The sequence below is a fragment of the Morus notabilis genome, unplaced genomic scaffold (genome assembly GCF_000414095.1).
Source record: "Morus notabilis unplaced genomic scaffold, ASM41409v2 Scaffold256, whole genome shotgun sequence".
NCBI lineage: Eukaryota > Viridiplantae > Streptophyta > Magnoliopsida > Rosales > Moraceae > Morus > Morus notabilis.
The window spans coordinates 716,161-736,744 of NW_010367627.1; the positions used below are offsets into that span (position 1 = coordinate 716,161).

The window sequence follows — 20,584 nt, forward strand, 5'->3', positions numbered from 1 at the left end:
GAGATATCGACATCTGCAATCCTTGCATTACTAGAAAGTGGCTCCAACTTCCTCAAAATAAAATTTCTCTTAGATTTTTCGTTACCGGGATGAGATTAGTCCTCCTGTAAATATGTAATTATAATCAAATGAAAGAGCTGCCTGTGAATCTGTAATATTGCATTAAACGGGATGTAACTACTACTATGTTTGTGTGTAACCAAACGTGATAAAACATGTTTCTTATGAAGAATAATATTACCCTCAATTATTTTTTTCTGTAATATAACTCATACTGATTACTGCATACTAAACATCCCATAAATAACAATATTATTACTCTTTTAATATTGTAATTATAATTATAATTAAGAAAGCATAGAAGCTGCAGGTTAAGTAGGCGCGAATGCGATGGAAGAAAGTCTTATTAGTTGAATTAAAACTATTCTTCTTCCCTAACTATCCGTTAACGCAACAAAATCCACAGTTTATATTTCAGACCCATAATCCTTAAATTTCAATCAATCACTGCAAAAAAAAAAAAATTAGCTTTCCTCTTTATTCCTGGTTCGTTGGGAACATTTTTATTTATAAGGGGTATAAATATAAAAGACTAAATCACAGAATTACAATAAACCTGAAATTTTATTCAGTAGCACAAGAATTAAACAAATTCAACAGCAAAACAGGAATATTTGATTGTGGAATTTAGGAAAATCCAACCAGTACGGCTCTGAACAATAATAAACATGACTGTCAAGAATGACGAGGGTAATTGGATGTAATATACGATTGTCAAGAATTCTCGTGTTGGAATTTTGGTATGTATTCATATTGGGATTGTTGTTTGACAATAAGTTGATTAGGTTTTAAGAGTTGGGGATTTTGCATTTATTTCGAGTTGTCCTCTGAACCCATTTCAATACTTGCCCCGCTATTCAAAATTACAGAGTGCATCAACTTAAACTTTTATTTTTTATTCTTAATAAATACCATTTTATTAATATAATTATTTGACTAAAAAAATCATGAATCAAGAGTAAAGAATAAAAATCCCTACATACACTTTCAAAATATATTTATAAAGATTATCTTCATACTAATATATATATATATATATATAATGTTTGTACTTGATAATAAAATCAAAGGCCATCCTTTTTGCATTAATTGGACAGTGCTAACATAAGAACTATGACACGCTAATGGCATGTTTACTCCTAATATGTGAACATGCCATAATACTATTCGATTCATCCATTCACATTACTAATAAAAAAATGTTACTAGTTATCACATGGTTTACACGTTACATACTTGTGCCACGAGTACGTAAGAGTTGAGACGGACTGGTGAGACTGAGACCTAAAGCCACTAGGGTTTTTTGTTTATTTTATTTATTTTTTTGGGGCTTAACAAGTACTTCGAATTGGGCTAGATAGTACTTAACTTCATAACTATGGGTCACCTTAAAAATATTGGTACCAAATTTATCAACCAACCCCAACTTGCTTTGTCAACATCCCAGAACTTTGTCTCTACATAGGAAATCCGTCTGGTAACAATTAAGAATTTCTGCCGATTAGCTGCTTGTTAGATGGAATGAGTGGCATACAGATCACTCTCTACAATTCTACTTCTTGCTTGTTATTTTGATGAAATGACAGTCAACTTCGACATACTTTTGTCTTATTCTGGTTCATGATCGCATCTTCTTCCGATTATTTATGAAAGACATTCAATCCATCATAATAGAAGTTAAAGAGGGTATTTATGCTCGTCGTGTCCTTTATATGAAAATCATAGGCCAGGGGTCCATTCTCTTGGCTCGTACCGATGAGAATTTGACTCCTACGAGAAATTGAATAAAAAACTGCTGAATTAACCTATTTCTTGCATGTACCAATTGAAGTATTTTGAGAATGCTTTCTTATTCTTAGCAAAACAAAAGGGAAAAAACTATAGAAAGAAATAGAATAAGAAGGATTCCACTTCAAATTGAATGAAGAAATAAATAAAATTGAATACAATACCAAGATGGTGTAGTGTTGAAATGTCATTACACATCCCTAAAGCCATCAAGCTTGATAAACTAACAATATCCAATTTATGGATTAACAATGGGAAGAGATCAAGAAGCATACATGTAGCACATCAACTACTACATCTAAAATTATTCAAGGGTTATATTTTGACAAATTTATTATTTAAATCAAGACCAGAACCTACCTAATGTTTTCCAACCTGCTAGAAACTCGTTTTAGCATTGAAAGCACTTTAATTTTGTGTGTACTATATTATGTTTAGTAGTTAATTTCTATATAGTAGGTTGAATTGTTGTTCCTTATTTATAATGAGTATGTAAAATTATATTTAAATCATAATCCATATATATTTATGATAATTTCTTACTATACTATTCGACATAACTCTCATATTCCAATAGAAAACATATTATTTTTCTTATTAAATTAGTTCAAATTAAATAATATTGATTGTTTTAACATTTTGTATAATTTTAACAAAAACTGCTGAGATTTTCCTGATGTATCAATTTTTTTTCTCAAATATCTGTCGACATCAACATTTCATCAAAACCTCAACAACCCTGACGACATTTTCGTCTTTGCCACAATGAATGGTTTCAATGGATTTATTTTGTTTATTTTATTTGGTTTTGTGTGCAATATTTTTTAGAGCCAATATTTTAAAATGGTCCAACTCGACTGGTCACAAGGCCGCAAAATTCAAGTCCCATTTGGTAGCATTCATATTCATCCCAATGCACCAGCCGCGTAAATGCATGGAAATGCAACAATGAACTTTTTCGTCGCTTTAATAATAATAATAATAATCTGTTCATTCTACAGTCAAATAACTCAAAATTATCGGTAAATTAATTGCTGGCTTAGCCTAGCGATTTCTCCAATTTTGAGATATAGATTTCAAAAAAACCGGATTCAAAGTTTAAAATAGGAAAAGAAGACAAATACTTCTTAAAATATACGAGTCTAAATTTTTACTCTTTATTTTTAATTAGCACTCGTTTTAATCAAATAACTATATTAGTTAAAAGGATATTAATCAAGTGTAAAGAATACAAAAAATCCATACCCATATACTCTAAAAACATGTTTACTTTGCATCAAAGGGAAAAAAAAGTGACGAATGATTTCTTTCCATCTAATAATGTGTTTATTTATAAAATTAGTAATAGAAATTTAATAGGCCTCACACAATATAAGAAATGAGGCAAGAGAATGTCAAATCTTACACCCTCTTTAGTATTGATTTCTTATCAAAGAGAATAGAAATCAAAGAGAATAAATGCTAAATTTAATTATCTACTCTTAATGAATTACTATATAGTTAATGATTATCAAATTGTATAAAATGACATTTTAGTGATTACATTCATGACATTACTATTTCTAATTTTAATAAACATAAAAAAGGAATGAAATTATTTTTCATTACACATCTAATTGTCAAGTAAACACTTGAAAAGAAATAAATGACTCTTAACCTTATTACTTTACTTTTCTTTCCATCTCGTTACGTTTCCCATTACATTCTTTTATCAATATTCTTTTACAGTTTGGTAAACGCGCCTTAAGTGTAAGTTATAAATATAATATTATTGAAAATATAATTTTGGGCCTATTTCTGTCTCTGGAGGAAAAAAAAAAAAACTAGAATGTCTCCGTTTGTTAAATCCACTTTCCGTTCTGCGTTTTTCATTGTAATTTGCCAAACATCAAAGTTTATCCCATTGACCCGAACAGACTTGGTAAAATACACGAAAATACCAAAAGTACCCTCGTGGCCATGCATCCAATTATCCAAATAAAACCGTGTGCAAGTGCACTAAACTCTTTACCAAACAACACTTGACATCTTTAATATTTTTTTTAAATTTATTTTGCGACATATACTTATCTAATATTCTATAAGAGCTTTGCATATAGGGGAGCTACGTATGATATATTTATCGTATGATGTGAAGAAAGCTTTGCATGTGATTTGGAAAATAATTCAAGGTTTTCTCTTACTTCTCTCTCTCTCTCTGTTTTTTTTTTTTTTTTTTTCCCCCCTTGGCTTGTCTTTTTGATTATCTAGCACAAACATGGTTTATTTGTTTGCAGTTACATGCTTGTTGTTATCCCCGTTTAATACATTGTTGACCAAAAAGGTTAGTATTAATATAATTTCTAAAACAAAGTTTTGAGCAGAATAGTTCAAATATGGGATCGATTTTTTTCTTCTTTTGGAAAATATATCGGATAAAAATTTGACACTTTGTAAATTACACCGTATTTTTTTTTTTTTTTCGCATAGAGAAAAGTAGAATTTAACTTAAAACAGGGGATACTTATATGGTATTTTTCTCCCTTTGAATTCAAATGATCACTCCTCCCACGTGTAAAAGCCATGATTGCAAATATTTGTAAAAAGTAAAGAGAAATTTAGAGACGCATACCAGAGGGCATAAATGGAACAACACCTCAGCACCTAATACATGATTTATTTAGCTTAGTGCTTCTCCTCCTGCAAACAATAAAAAAAAAAAAAATTATAAAAAATGAAAAATTATAAGAATGATATAAAATGAAGGGAAAAACTAAAGCACATATATTTGACACTTGTGGTGTAATTGCCAGTGACGCGGAACATTCGATTCTAATCAAGTAGGACCATACAACAAGTTTCTCCTTTGAGCAATGTCAATTGTCGTTTTTAGATCCCTTTGAGCAATTGCATTTGCATGTCTGAAAAAATGCTGTTCAAGTTCCTGTTCTAATACTCTCCTAATGAAACGCATCCAACTTCCTCTCCCCCTCATTGCTGTCGTTTGACTGTTGACCAACAAATTACTGATCCCATGTTCAGGGGTTTCAAACAAACAATTATCATCACATTTTATCAAAACAACCATTTTGGTTTCAAAAGGCATGTATCCCAAAATTCATTGATGGGATTTAGTTATTGGCACGTAAAGGTGACAAAAAACAATCGTTTCAAACGAAATTTCATGAATTAAAGCACATTGCCCGAAAGGCAGTTACCTTCTATGAATCATCACAACACGACAGTAATTTGAAGCAAACCCATCATTCCAGATGTCATGATCATTACCATATATATACATATATATATACTGCCCAACTTGCTTATCTAAGGCTTCGTTTGGAAAGAGGGAAAAAATGAGGAAAAAAGTGCATACAACCTGAGTGAGAAAATTAAGTGAAAGAGAGGACCTTTCTTTTATCGTGTTTGGTATGAATTTCCTCATCTAATCCCTCCAACTTTAGAAGGATCAAGATTCGAGTTCCATGGAGGATTTTGAATCCCTCGTCAACTCTATTCCCTCCTTTCATCTCTCCTGCCAAAAAACAATAAGCCTTGAAATCCATCCATTAATCTCCCTCTCCTATTTCCTCTTTCCATTTTTCAATTCTATTATTTTTCCACTTTTCCCTCCTACCAATTCAAGCCTAAAGTTCTTGGAATAATTTCACACCACAGTGTCTACAGTGGAAAGACAAACAAGGTACAATAACATGATGCACATTTTCACATGGTTGGTTAGATGCCCCAAAAGCCCATAAAAGAAAAGTGTCTTCAGATTAGAAGGGGCCATATGTTAAGATTGCCCTTTTTTCCCTCCCCCATTCAGAACATGTTCAACAGACGTATAGGTGTGTCCACATTAGTAGAAGCAACCAATTTTTACAAACAAAAATTGTTAAAATCATGTATTCCAAAAGTGTAACGTAAGCAAGAAAAATGACTACAAAACTGATTTACAGATTCTAAGAGGAGAAACTCATCTGCAACACAGAAACTATAAGAATGCACATGGGTCAGTAATTCATCTTTGACACGAAGGGCAAAAATCCAAATGATAAACCCGTCACCATGATCGGATTGTCCAGCTTCTGATGTCAACTGTGACCCCACAAACCTGGAACGGATATATAACTTAACATCAATCACGCAACTGAAGTTTCAGATACAAAAAATCCTAACCCAATATGGAACTTAACATCAATCACGCAACTAAAGTTTCAGATACAAAAAATCCTAACCCCAGTTTAGCTCCGATAGACAACAAAAATACAAACTTGGTGCAATAACATGAGATTCATAAAGGGAAAAGTTGGCACCTTTGGTTGTTGAGATATAGGTGGGCAAAATTAGTCAACGACAACACATTTGCAGTTTCCAGACTTCTGTAGCATCCTTCAACTACTAGAATCCAATTTATGGGGTGAGATGGACGCGCAAAAACCCAAATAGGCATTCAACTTTAGAAGTTATAATAAAACAAAAATAGAATATCCTTTTTCCCGCCATTTCTAACTTCTAGATGGGCAGATATCAAATTGATATAGTTTCTGCCCCTTTTATACTATGCCATGCAAAAGGAAAAATCTCTCCAAGCAAGACTACTTTCTAACAATGCCATGAGCCTTTAACAGGAAATGTCATACAAGTTGCATCTAAACTGTAACCAAAGTACCAACCATATAAAAAGCCAATAAATCTAACAAATAAGAATATGCATACACACATACTTTGTTCTGTTTGCAAGCGATGAAATGAAAAATTATAGTAGCCATATTGTAATATGGATCATTTTATTCATATTAAACTTATTTTATATAATAAACAAAGAGCTTCATTAATTTCAAAAAACATGGGTAAACATGAAGAGGACAAGGGAGTCCTCATAAACGCAAAACAAAGGAAACAAAATGTCAGCCTATCTTCCAAAAACTTACAAGACCCTACAAAAACAAATCTCATCCCCTAAGTTTATATATATAATGCTACCCAAAGTTTAATACTTTCCCAAACATCCACACTATCTTCCTTAGTATAATAAAAAATCCGTTTATTTCTCTCAATCCACAGAGAACCACATGGGATTCTTCCAAATTAAGTACAAGAAAAAAAAAAAAAAAAAAAAATAAAGGTTCAACATGTTCTATAGGACTTCTTGTTCTTCTTCTGTCTTTTGTATCTTCTGTTCTTATAAATACAATGGTCTCTTATAAAAAGTTGTGACCACATTTATCAACCTTCAATTAAAGTATTTACCACGGATATCTCGCACATTGAAGAAAGCAGGCAACACATGGAAAACTCAAGAAAGTTATTCTCCATTCTTAACTTTTTCAGCTCATACATGTAATGGTATGAATCTTCAATTTCAAAATATCTACCCTATGAGATCCTATTGACGTGTCCAAAGAATTTAGCATAGGTAAGCAAAAAGGAAGAACAAGGATAACATAAACAAGGTACAGTAATCGAGACGATTAAAGAATTACTATTTTCTAACTATTGCCAGTAGTAAGATAACAGAAATATTCTTTATTTTCATTTTTTAGTCAAATGTAATAACTAAGCTTTCCTCCTCTGACACCATCTTATAGTTAGGTTTCTAAAAGATATACATTCAGATCATTGTTAGTTAGGCAATTCCGATTAGGGCTGCCAGTGAACTTTTTTTCCGAGATTATTCTGATATAATATATATATATATATATATATATATATATTGTTGGAGATTTTGTCAATTATGTGTAAATATTTATTCTTTCTGTTTATTGTATGATTTAGTCAAAATAGGAAAGTATAAATTAGGAAGATATTGTAGGATTGTCTAGCATAATTTAGGGATTCTTTCCTTAACTTTCTCTCTTAATTGCCGTGACCAATGGCTTACTAAGTGTATATATTCTGACAAGGTTAATGAGAATTATTAAGCAAGAATTATTCTTCTCTCTATTTCTCTTGTTTCATGGTATCAGAGCCACCGAAACTGGTGACTAGTCAAGAAAACAGAAAAAAAAAGTCTGAAGAACAGCCGAATACGCCCTCAGAGGAGTCTTCAACAGCAATTGATCAAGCATCTCTAGGATCTATATCCGGAGCCTCATCTACACACTCGCTGGACAGCCACTCGCTGCAAATCACACAGCACAAGCTTAATGGGCTGAATTTCCGAGAATGGTTTCAGTCCGTCATTCTTGTTGTCAGAGGAAGAGGGAAGGTTGGATACTTGACAGGAGCAATCACAGCACCACCGGACACAGCACCAAACTACCGCACTTGGGAGGCAGAAAATTCGATCGTCATGGCATGGCTTATTAATTCTATGGAGCCAAAGATTGGAAGAACTTATCTGTTTTACAAGACAGCGAAGGAGATTTGGGAGGCAGTCCAAGAAATCTATTCCGATCTTGAAAACACGTCTCAATGTTTCGAGATTAGGTCAAAAATCCGCAACACCATACAGGGGAGTCTTACTGTCACTGAGTATTATAATTCTCTCTTAGAATTATGGCAAGAAATGGATCTCTTTTATGAGATTGGATGGCTGTGTGCTACTGGCGCAGAAAAATACAAAAAAATGTACCTTTGATTTTTTGCAGGGCTTGAATCCAGATTTAGATGAAGTACGTGGACGGCTACTTGGGATGAAACCATTTCCAACTCTCCGAGAATCGTTTGCTGAAGTCAGGAGAGAAGAAAGCAGGAAACGAGTGATGATGAATCTCTCTAGTCGTGACATACCTTCCTTGGAAACACGAGGGTCTGCACTTGTGGCAAACAAACAAGATGGCAGTCGTGGGTTTCAATACAAACAAGATGGCAGCCGTGGCTCTCAATCAAAGGACAAGGTCTGGTGTGATTATTGTAACAAGCCCTATCACACTCGTGAAACTTGCTGGGATTTACATGGCAAGCCACCAGATTGGAAACCAAGGAAGCAACGTGGGCAATCAAGTTCAGCCCACATAGTGGAGTCGAAATCAACCCGCAGGGAGGAGACAGAATCGGACAGGGCTGCTGGTTTTAATCTCTCAACAGAGCAAGTGGAGATGCTACGGCAGCTTCTCAACCAAACTCAGGTTTCAACAGGATCCGCAAATCAGACTTCAAAACCTCCCACTGCAGCTATGGCACAAACAGGTATAATGAGTCAAGCATTCCTGTCAAAATCCCTGCAAGCAGACTGTTGGATTGTGGATACAGGGGCTTCTGACCATATGACCGGGTCAATGGAGTTTTTTGAGCAATATGACAGATGCAATAATCTAATTAATGTCTGGGTTGCTGATGGAAAAATGTCACCTGCGGTTGGAAGGGGCTTGGTTTGTTTACCGAATATGACATTGAAATCGGTTTTACATGTGCCCAAATTGACATATAATCTTTTGTCAGTTAGTAAATTAACAAACGATCTTAATTGTGTTGTGACTTTTTTCTCCTCTCACTGTGAATTTCAGGACCGTTCTTCGGGGAAGATGATTGGCATTGCTGAGAAGAAAGATGGCCTATACTACCTCTTAGGAGCCAGGAATTCCAGTAGAGCCGAGTCACAAAATAAAATGTCCATGTCAGTTATGTCTAATTCTGATATTATGTTATGGCATCAACGCTTAGGACATCCAAGTTTTTCTTATATGAAAGTCTTGTATCCAAATCTTTTTATCAATAAAGAGAAAGTTTTGTTTCATTGTGAACAGTGTGTCCTTGCCAAACAACCAGAGTAAAATATTCACCTCATACATACAAACCCTCTAGACCATTTCAGTTGATTCATAGTGATATCTGGGGTCCGTCTAGGACAGTTAATTTAACTAAAACCCAGTGGTTTATCACTTTCATAGATGATCATACTAGGGTTTGTTGGATATACTTGATGAAAGATAAATCTGAGGCATTTTACTGGTTTAAACAGTTCCAAAAGTTTGTCCAAAATGTTTTCCAATCCAATATCCAAGTTCTTCGAACAGATAATGGGGGGGAGTATTTTTCAAATGAGTTTGGCCAATATTTGGGGGATAATGGGATATATCATCAGAGTTCATGTGTTGATACACCTAAACAAAATGGGGTTGCGGAAAGAAAGAATCGTCACTTGTTGGAGGTTGCTCGATCGATCATGTTTACTAGTTTAGTCCCGAATTCCTACTGGGGGGAGGCAATCCTCACTTCCACATATTTGATTAATCTCGACTACCTTCAAAACACTTCAATTCCGAACTCCTCTAAGTGTCCTTCTTGATCATTTTCCAAATGTGAATCTTTTCAATTCTTTGTCCCCAAGAGTGTTCGGATGCACTGTATTTGTCCATAACAAACAACCAAATAGGAGTAAGCTTGATCCCAGGGCTTTTAAATGTGTCTTTGTCGGATATTCTCCAACCCAAAAAGGCTACAAATGTTATTCTCCCTTTCTCAAGAAATTTTTTGTCTCGTGTGATGTAACTTTCTTTGAGGATCAACCATTCTATCCCACCACTCGTTTCCAGGGGGAGAATGCCAATGAAAACGAGCATTGGGATCCCACTGTATCTCTTCCAATATTACAAGATGTGTTACAAGAGGCCTCTAGTTCAGCCTCTAGTACACCACCAGAAAACTCGAGTCCAATTCCTGTCCCTAATCCTAGTTCGAGTCATGATCAAGAAATGGTGCAGCAACCCATCTCTGAGAGACCATTTCAGGTTTATTCTAGAAGGCCAAAAGCTTCTCAACAAGTCCAATCATTGAACCAAGAATCGGATCCGTGTGAAAGCAGTGACTTGAACGTGCCAATTGCAATACGGAAAGGGGTAAGAACATGCACAAAGCACCCTATCTACAATTTTCTAACCTGCACAAAGTTGTCTTCTGGATTTAAGGCTTTTACAGCGAAGATCGATAATGAGAGAATTCCCAAAAATATCCATGAAGCCATTAAAGATCCAAAGTGGGAGAAAGCCGTGCAGGAGGAAATGAGAGCATTGCACAATAATGGGACTTGGGAAGTAGTTGACTTACCAAAGGATATGAAAGTAGTTGGAAGCAAATGGGTCTTCACAGTGAAATATAAAGCAAATGGAGAAGTAGAGAGGTATAAGGCTCGATTAGTAGCTCAAGGCTTCACACAAACGTATGGGATTGATTATGAAGAAACGTTTGCTCCTGTGGCCAAACTCAACTCTATCCGGGTTCTTTTGTCTCTTGCAGCCAATCTGGACTGGGAACTACACCAACTTGATGTGAAGAACGCTTTTTTGAATGGCAATCTTGATGAAGAAGTGTATATGAAGATCCCACCTGGATTCGAGTCAGAAGAGGAACAAGGAAAAGTTTGCAAACTGAAGAAGTCATTGTATGGTTTGAAACAATCTCCACGTGCATGGTTTACCAGGTTCAGTTCTTCTCTCACTCGACTGGGATATACTCAAGGGAAGGCTGATCACACTATCTTCATTAAAAGAGGAGAAGGTGAAAAAAGGGCCATTCTTATTGTGTATGTTGATGATATCATACTCACAGGTGATGATACTGTTGAGATTCACAACCTCAAGAACCAATTGAAGGAAGAGTTTGAAGTTAAAGACTTGGGACCCCTGAAGTACTTTCTCGGTATGGAAGTTGCTAGAAGTAAAGAGGGTATCTTCATTTCTCAAAGGAAATACACTCTTGACCTACTAGAAGAAACCGGGAAACTGGGGTGCAAACCGGTGGGAACTCCACTTGAAAAAAATTGGAAGAGCAAGATTAAAGATGATGTGCCTTCTGTGGATATAGGAAGATATCAACGGCTGGTTGGTAGGTTGATCTATTTGTCTCTCACACGGCCTGACATTGCTCACGCTGTAAGTGTAGTAAGCCAGTACATGCACTCACCTACTCAGAGACACCTAGAGGCTGTGAACCATATCTTGAGATATCTCAAGGGTACTCCAGGAAGAGGATTGATGTTTCTGAAAAATGAGAACAGAAATATCGAAGGGTATGTTGATGCGGACTGGGCTGGAAGTGAAGATTGTAAGTCAACTTCGGGATATTGCACCAAGCTATGGGGTAATTTGGTTACATGGAGAAGTAAGAAACAAACGGTTGTGGCAAGGAGTAGTGCTGAGGCAGAATTTCGGGCAATCGCACAGGGAATTTGTGAGGTTATATGGCTGGAAAGATTAATGCAAGACTTGCAAATCACAGTTTGCTCTCCCACCAAGGTATATAGTGATAGCAAATCTGCAATTAGCATTGTGAACAATCCGATTCAACATGATCGGATGAAACATGTCAGGATTGATCAAAGCTTCATCAAGAACGAAATTGAAGAAGGAGGTATTGAGTTGTCCTACATCTCAACCCATGCACAAGAAGCAGATATCCTAACCAAGAGTCTACCAAAGCCTAGTCAGGAAAGTTTTCTCTACAAGCTTGGAATGAGAAATATCTATTCCTAAGCTTGAGGGGGAGTGTTGGAGATTTTGTCAATTATGTGTAAATATTTATTCTTTCTGTTTATTGTATGATTTAGTCAAAATAGGAAAGTATAAATTAGGAAGATATTGTAGGATTGTCTAGCATAATTTAGGGATTCTTTCCTTAACTTTCTCTCTTAATTGCCGTGACCAATGGCTTACTAAGTGTATATATTCTGACAAGCTTAATGAGAATTATTAAGCAAGAATTATTCTTCTCTCTGTTTCTCTTGTTTCATATATATACATATCATATATATTATATCTGAAGAAAGGTTACTTCTTTGAACAACCTTCTGTATAATATTGAAAAATTTTAATTCTTGTTCTTAATGAATCTTCTCTGAATCATATCTTTTTCATAAGTTTATAAGATCACACCCCCCCCCCCCCCCCCCCCCCCATCTTTTTTTTTCCTCCAGAAGTTCAACTTGGCCCTATTTAAGATCACAACCATCCAAGGACTTACACAACATCATAGCATTAGAGGGCATCAGAATACCTATACGGACAATGACAAAAACGAGTAAGCTCCAGATGCCATAAGTATATATAAAAACGGATCCAAAGCTTTAAAATAGAAAATGCATGTATACATGTATATTCAGATATAATATTTTTCCACTTATTCTAAATTCCCCATATTTATTGCGGAAAACTAAAACAACCTGCAAAGTACATAATAAAGCTGCTTTTCGTACCTCTTAAACATATGGAATTTGAACTCAATGTCAAGAGATAAGAGACTAAGAATCCAACGACCATTTATGTAAAGTAACTAGCAGAGCAACTCAAGTCACTTTCTAATTCAATGATCCACGGCACCTGAACAAAAGAAGAGATCAGAAAATTAGTTTAAAAGCCACTTTTAGATGAAATCCAGGATTGCTCTCTTTGACATCTCGCAAAGCAACACCTGAAGCATCAGCCATGTTAAGTCTAAAATACGCAGGATCATGTAAGGTATCAATATTACCTTTTAGATCCACAATTGCAGGGTATCTTTTTCTCCTCCAAAGGAAACTTGTAGTTGTAAGTGATTTCTTCTCCAGCAGCTATATGTCGTTTTGCATAAATGAAAATTTTCTTTTCACCCTCAACGCTTATAACTTTGGTGTAGCAGTTGGGCTGAAAAAGAATTAAACACTTTCCATTATCCTGACCAAGAAATCTAACAAATAACTTTTACTTCAACATTCGCATCATTAATTAATGTCACTACCTCACAAGAATGGTTTACAAATCGTGCAATGCCACCCCGCTTTGTTGCATCAACCTACATATATTTCAGTAATAAAGCATTAAAAACATACACATGTGCGCGCACACAAAAAAAGAAGGGAAAAAAAAAAAAACTTAATACGAATGAGAGTTTCAATAATTTTTTCTAAATTTTTCAAAAATCAGAACAAAGCCGGGGAACTGCCACATGCCACATAGTAGTCAAGAAAATTTATTGATCATTTCGCTTGAAATTTGTTCTGAAAATAGAGCAAGAAGAATATCACCTATAGCCAATTCAAAAAAGACCAAAAGATCTTATAGGTGATGAAATAGAAGGGAAAAAGAAAAGGGAGAGCTTTCATTTGTTACTTCACTGACCACATAACCATCATCGAGTCTAAAAAGATAGCTGCTGCCAATTCCCATCTTCTCGTAATGCCGTTCACGTATGTCAGATATCTGTGAGATCATAATAAGTTTAGCTGAAAGCAGAAGAATAGCATCTTTCATATGGAGAAAAGATGAGAGAAGGAGACCACAAGCAACATTAACTTCGGAAACTAGCACATGAACATAACAAGTAAAAGACTAACCCGGGGACGAATCAACTCTCCGACATATTCAATAACAAAGTCTTCGGCCTCAATTGGTTCGAGGGCAACAAGTCCCCAATCATGTATTTTGCTCCTTTGGAAACGCAATTGTTTTTTCCTTGCCTACATGAAACATAACACACGTTATAATGATCAAACACAGTGCGCGCGCGCACACACACACACAATATATATATATATATATATATATATATCCCTTTCATCACCTTCAATTGGGTGGCTTTCAAAAGGTCCGCACCCTCTGCAGCAGCGACAAGATTGCGCAGTTTTGCCCTATTAGTTCTTGCAGAAAGAGCTTTTCCATTCGATAAAGGCGACTTATTAACATCAGAACTTGACCGCTTAGTATCAATATATTTAATTCCCCTAACGTGGGCCCTTTCTGCCGGACTTGCACTGACTGACCACCTATGCCATTCCCATCCATTAATTGAGGCCCGAGCACACCCATCAGATCTAGGGTAAGCATTTTTCACTATCTTGGATTTCCTGGACTTGGTCTTTTTCACAACAGCCTGCTTGGACAGTGCTTGTTTGGCATCCCCATTTGCAACTTTCAGAACTTTTTTGGAATGTGATGGTGGCATACTATCCATTGGACGTTCTCTCTTTAGCTTAGATGCCTTAGTTGCTGAATAGAGATGATAATCAATAATTAAGATAGAGTAATTAAATCATGGAAAAGCAGATTAGTTTTAAGAGAAAATAAATGTCAAACAAGATCTAAAATGAAAAACAAAAATTCAAGGAATTAGAAGGAACTTACGGAGATCTTCCTGAATTTTAACATCATGGTCATTATCGTTTTCAACTTTGTGAACACCATCACGTTTACTTGAGGGAGCCAAAACCTGTGTTCTGCTAGGTTTATTAGCACCTTCAGCTAACTTGCCACCTGAATAACAGTCAAAGGCTGATGTTATTATATGGAATTCATGAAGGCGAACTATGTAACTACCAAAAGACATGATAATGTAAGATTACATACTCTTCTGAGCTCTAGAAGAGACCATCGCTTTCCTACTGCTAGAATTCTTTGTTTTTAAGCGGTCACTGGACAAATTACGTTTTACTTTAGAAACTACTTGCAAAGATTTATCCTTTGCAGAGGACTCATTTTGACCCTTTTTCAGCCCAATCTTTTTGGAACTTGTGGCAGCAACTTGAGCCTTTGCAGCCACAATAACGTCTCCGGAAACATGTTCTTTCTTTGACTCTTCTGCTAAATGATCGAGTAATCCGCCACCAACTGTAGTATCAAGCTTAGAAATAGATCCAGACTTCTTTTGGGATTTCTTGCGGTGGTAGGTGTATTTACCAACTGCAGTTGAAGATTTATCTGAGGTAGATTTGGGACAACATTCCAGTTCTTCCCCAATTTTGTCTAGTAGTAGTGAACTGCCCCCAGGAAGTTTTCTGTTTGCATTTTGTGCTCCTTCCTACAAGAGTACACGTATTAACCAAAATCAGTCACTTTGAAATGCTCCAATGCAAAGATGGGATGGAGAGAAGGAAGCAAAGTACCTCATAATCAAGAAGCTTGCAGTGCTTTTTTGAAGAGCGCCATGTCTGAAGAAACTTCTGCAGAGCATAGCCAATAAATGACATTTTCAATTCTCTAAGAACATCCTCATGCAACTTTTGCCGGCACATTGCTATGGCAACATATTCCCCCATCTTAGGAACACATTTATTAGATCTCAAAGTTCGAAATTTGTCCTGATGTGATGAAGCAAAAGATCTAATGTTGTCTTCACAGCCAGGGGGAGGCGGCTCGTTACTTTCTTGTTCAGCCACTGGATTACCGGCATGTAAGCATTGTTCCTTAAATACACTTGAGAACAACTCCAACATGCGATTTCCAGATACAGGCTCGTGGAAAGGTTTTGCTACCTGAGCCAAAGAGTGAGAAGTGCCCGACAGAATTATCTGAGCAGATCTGTCATCTTTAGATGAGTCAACAAATTTCCTTACTTCCTCCTCAACTAAAGATTTAACATACTCAGTAAGAGATGCCATTGCAGATAAGTGGAGCTCATTTTCTACATCTTTTGCAATGGAATCCATGTCATTGTATAAATAACGTGTGTGTGTTGGGCTCGTTTGTTTAGATGACTTCAATTCCAAAAATGCTGGAGAAGTCAAAATAGAGAGCTTGTGGGCATGATCATCTGATTCAATTCCCAACCGTCTAAAACCACAAATGCTTTCATCGTGAGAAGAAGATTCTTGCCTTTGTAACTGTAACAACCAAAGAAAGACTCTAACATCAACAACTGCAGCAAAATAAACAGGGATGGCAATTTGGGCCATGTTTGTGTTGACCCGTGTAATTGAGTAATGAGCATGTCATTCAGATAGGTATTGTCATAACATATACAAACAATCTACGTGTTAGTTTATTTAATTTATTTTTATGTACTTTGCTATATGTTAGGTCACTAATCTTGTACTTTTCATCTTATTTGCGGTAAAATTGTTTTTTCCTAACATTATGCATCTGTATTTTGGTTGAACACGCAAAATTAGAATATATGAAAATTGCCACCCTACTGGGCTGAACTATTCAAGTAACTTACATCTTCACCAGGTAGTTTCTCAGCCATCTTAGCATAATTACCAACAGGTTTCCGAGAAATTGGAATGCCAGACCAAAGTTTTCTCTTCCTCCAAGCTGATGAATACTCAGCCAGAGTATCATAAAAGACAGCATTCCACATAACTTCCATGCAATAATCGAAAAGCACTTTGCTAACAACTGCATGTGACCCCCAAAAATTCTCGATGCTCCCCACAGACTTAATAATAATTGCCTTATTGTCAGCAGCAGGGCTAGGGGTGGTGGTCTCACACAATGGTGCAGTACGTTTCTTCACTCCAGCGAATTCCAACTGCCAAAACAGCAAATATTTCCTAAGATAGAGAAGCTAAACAAACACTAGTAATTTCCTATTAGGAATTTGTACACATTACCATTCTCTGATCCAAGGAGCAAGTCTCTGCGGCCTGATTGATTGGTTCATGCTTAACCTCTCTCCAAGATTTCTTCATGGCAGCAAATTCAGCTATAACGTTGCTAATGATTTCATCCAACACGATCCTACGAGCTGCTTTCATAATTCCAAAGTGCAGTTGACAAGAAACTTCTTCGGACATTTCGGATAAGCTTGGGGAAGAGCCCGTCTCGTTAGTTGCAGCATCAGGTGTTGTTGTGGCAGTGTCAGATGCATCAGGTTTCCATGCATTTAGAAGAGATAGCAACGTAAATGGCGTACAAGTATTTTCAGTATGGTATATCTGTGTATTTAAAAATTTAAAACAATCAGAAACAACATAAATACGTCCCAACACAATTTCCTAATGAGTAAGACAAACCGAAGAAAGAAATCAGTAAAAGCATAGGGAAGTCATAGCTGAAATATGGTGACGATGTATGTAGCATGCAAAACTTATGCAAGCATTCACCTCCAAGAATAAAAGGAAATCAACTCAGTAAATATAACCTGTTGACTTTTCACCATGCTAGTAACAACTTTTTTCTGCCAAGAGGTTATTAGAAAAAGAAGCGCAATGTGTTAATATTGCTAATAGAAACGTGCCAGAGAAAAGTGTATTTCGCTGCTCACAGGATATTAGTGTAGAGTTCTTGTTGACCCAACAAACTATTTAAGTAGTTTTGCGTAAAACAAGAAGAAGAAGCCATGCACCAGATATCACAATTTCATATTAACGTGATGATTTGACAACTTACCATAATCGAATCACGGAGATAACCATATTGATGCCATGAAAACAGTTCTTGAAGGGAATGTGGGCCATGTTTTTTACGTTCATGATCTTCATACAACCAACAAGCTTCTTTACTTGACTGAAAAATACAACAGAACGATACGTGTGACCTCAGAACACTAGCAATAAATAAAATTACATTTAGTTTCAGGTTCTGTTACTCTTTTTTTTTTCCCCTGAAGTAAGTCACCTGTGATGCATAGGGTTTTAGGGAGTGGGAGGGCGCAGGACTCGATATGGGCACATTTGCATAGGAAGCCGATTGATAAGCAAGCGGATTTGCATTGAGATACGCAAAACCAGTGGCGACCTGGTCGGGAAAGTGCTTGAAGTATTTCAAGGGCACGGAATTGGCTATTTTGCCATTGAGGAGAGGGTATACAGGAAGATCTTCTGGCAAAAAACCAGTAGATAAACCCTCATAGAGCTGCTCTTGAATGTATGGGCCGCACATCTGGCCGCAGTCGTTAACATACATCCATCCGCTTGCCAGTGCCATGGAAGCAGCAGGAGCAGTGGGGGGATAATTCTTCTTATCAGCACCACCAACACAAATACCACCGCCGACGCCATACGAGGAATGCTCGAGATCACTGCTCTCGCCATTTGATTGGCAGCTCATCTCATCCATCTCGCCGTCATCAAAGTCGCACTCGCCGCCGCGACGAGAAGAAACAAACCCGCTTTCTGGGCATCTAGAAACATCAATTTCAGAAACAGAACGTAACGATTAACGAATAAATTGCTTCTCTTTTTTCTTTTTGGCTTTAAAGAAAAAAGAAAGAAATTTACAAGGATTCACTTCCGTTCCAAGACAGAATAAGAGGAAATAAAACTCAGTTTCATATGATTTTTTCTCTTTGTTTCATATACATAAATTACTTTCACTTTTCCTTTAGATAAAAAAGAAACAGACGGCAACGAATAAGAAATTACTTGATAAGACCCACTTCCTCTTCCTCCTTCTCTTCATCACACAAAATCAAAATCAGAAACAAACAAAACCAGTTATCGTGCACCCAGAACTACAAGATAAGCAACGAATAATAATTTTCGTTTTGGTTTATTTGAAAGATTAATTATTTGGCATGTAATATAAATATCAATAATACATTACCGGGCATGAAAAGAGCAGGAAGAAGATGGGGAATCGTCGGCACTATAATGCGAATCCGGATAATGTAAATCCAAAACCTTCAGTCTCTTTCTTGATACCAAAATCTTCAGATCTGCTGAACACGAAACCATGACCTGGACAATTTTTCAGTTTTTCCAAATAAATTCATCAATTGAGAATCCGACTTTCTTAATAGTATGTTATATAAATGGGGATTATATTAGGGTTAGGATTTCTACCTGGTAACTTGAATCAGAGATTTTTGGAGAATCGTTTTCGTATCGGATTTTTGTTTGTTTGTTTGTTTGTGGGGTGAACCAAACAACTACGCAAGTTTTTTTATATTGGATCGGAGAAAGCTTTGGATCGGAGAAAGCTAGGTCATTCTAAAATAATTTTACTTTTTATATCAAAATAAAAATTAAAACATTTTCAATCTTAAACATAAATTATTTTAAAAAATATATTTAATAATTTTATTTAAAAATTATTTTCAATATAAAAAAAATTAAAACTGTGTTTAATTTTATATTTTTAAAAATATGTAATAACATAGAAATTAACATTAATAATAAAATATTTCTCCTAAGCATGTCAATTACAAATCAGTATTTAGTTTTTTAAATTACATTACAAATAAATAGATCAAATCCTTTATTTACATTTCACACCACTAAAAAAAAACACACTCTAATGCTAATTGGCAAATCTACCAACGCTAACCCACCAGCTTCACCCTCACGGTGCTCCAGACCCAACTTCTCCCCTCACCTCTGACGGCGGTTGCACGGAGACGGTGCCCACTCGCGTCTCCTCCGTTTGTAGTCTTCCTCTTGTCTCCGACGGCGACTGCACGGAGACGACACGCACTCACATCTCCTCCGTTTGAAGAACTCTAAATTTTGTGTAATGTTATTAGCAAATCAAAGTAAATTGACAGCAAGGGAAAGATATATAACCAAAGAATCAACTTTAAGCTAGCATATATAAACTTGAAATCGAGCAAAAGCACTGATCTAATAATCAACTTTTGTTTGAATCACTAACCGCAGATTTAACATGGATAGTGTTGACGGTCAAATCTCGTCAACAAAACCGTGCTGGATTACCCACAGTAGCCCGTTGGGTTACCGGTTCAGAACTTATGTTTTTATTGAATATATTGGAATTTGCAGAAGGATTTTTGCTAGGTTATGAAGGAAATGAGACTATGCCTCTGAAAGTAAATGCACACAAGAATTTTATAGTGGTTCACTCTGTTAATGAAGAGCTACATCCACTGTATTATATTGCTCTTGTTTGGTTCTTTACAGATTACATAAGAAAATGGAGAGCCAACCCCCTTTCTCGGAGGCTTTTTCATATTTATAGCCGAGGAGCTTCCTTCCGTGCACTTCTCCCACTGTGGGTTACTCTCTGGGCTTCTTTGGCGGTTCCCAAGTGGGTCATCCACTCAAGTGGGCTACCAACTCACCTGTCCAATCCGTAGCCTGCCAGTGCCTTTTGGACTGTTCACTCATCCAATTTGTCCCCCCATTACGGCTCTGTAGTCCCCCTGTAATGCCGATTGATCTGTT

At 36.2% G+C, this 20,584-nt stretch overlaps 1 protein-coding gene across 6 annotated transcripts; it reads right to left on the bottom strand.

Annotated features, from left to right (window-relative positions):
* Positions 1-1,303: 1,303 nt before the first annotated feature.
* LOC21404206 (histone-lysine N-methyltransferase ATXR7) lies at positions 1,304-19,342 on the bottom strand. 6 transcript variants are annotated; one of them, XM_024175452.1, is made up of 19 exons: positions 19,247-19,342; positions 19,008-19,141; positions 18,081-18,585; positions 17,853-17,969; positions 17,075-17,398; positions 16,681-16,992; positions 15,626-16,342; positions 15,090-15,540; positions 14,868-14,996; positions 14,308-14,732; positions 14,081-14,203; positions 13,866-13,946; positions 13,486-13,539; positions 13,240-13,391; positions 12,965-13,088; positions 6,147-6,231; positions 5,238-5,944; positions 4,460-4,527; positions 1,304-1,830 (listed from the first exon to the last, which is right to left on the bottom strand). In XM_024175452.1, the coding sequence occupies exons 2-15, from the start codon at positions 19,136-19,138 to the stop codon at positions 13,067-13,069; spliced, it is 3,543 nt and encodes a 1,180-aa protein (XP_024031220.1). In that variant the 5' UTR covers positions 19,139-19,141; positions 19,247-19,342; the 3' UTR covers positions 1,304-1,830; positions 4,460-4,527; positions 5,238-5,944; positions 6,147-6,231; positions 12,965-13,066. The 6 variants fall into 6 exon arrangements, with proteins under 6 accessions (XP_024031220.1, XP_024031221.1, XP_024031222.1 ...); XM_024175453.1 differs by having other exon boundaries at positions 4,680-5,944; XM_024175454.1 differs by adding an exon at positions 12,733-12,765 and having other exon boundaries at positions 4,460-5,944.
* Between the last annotated feature and the right edge of the window lie 1,242 nt (positions 19,343-20,584).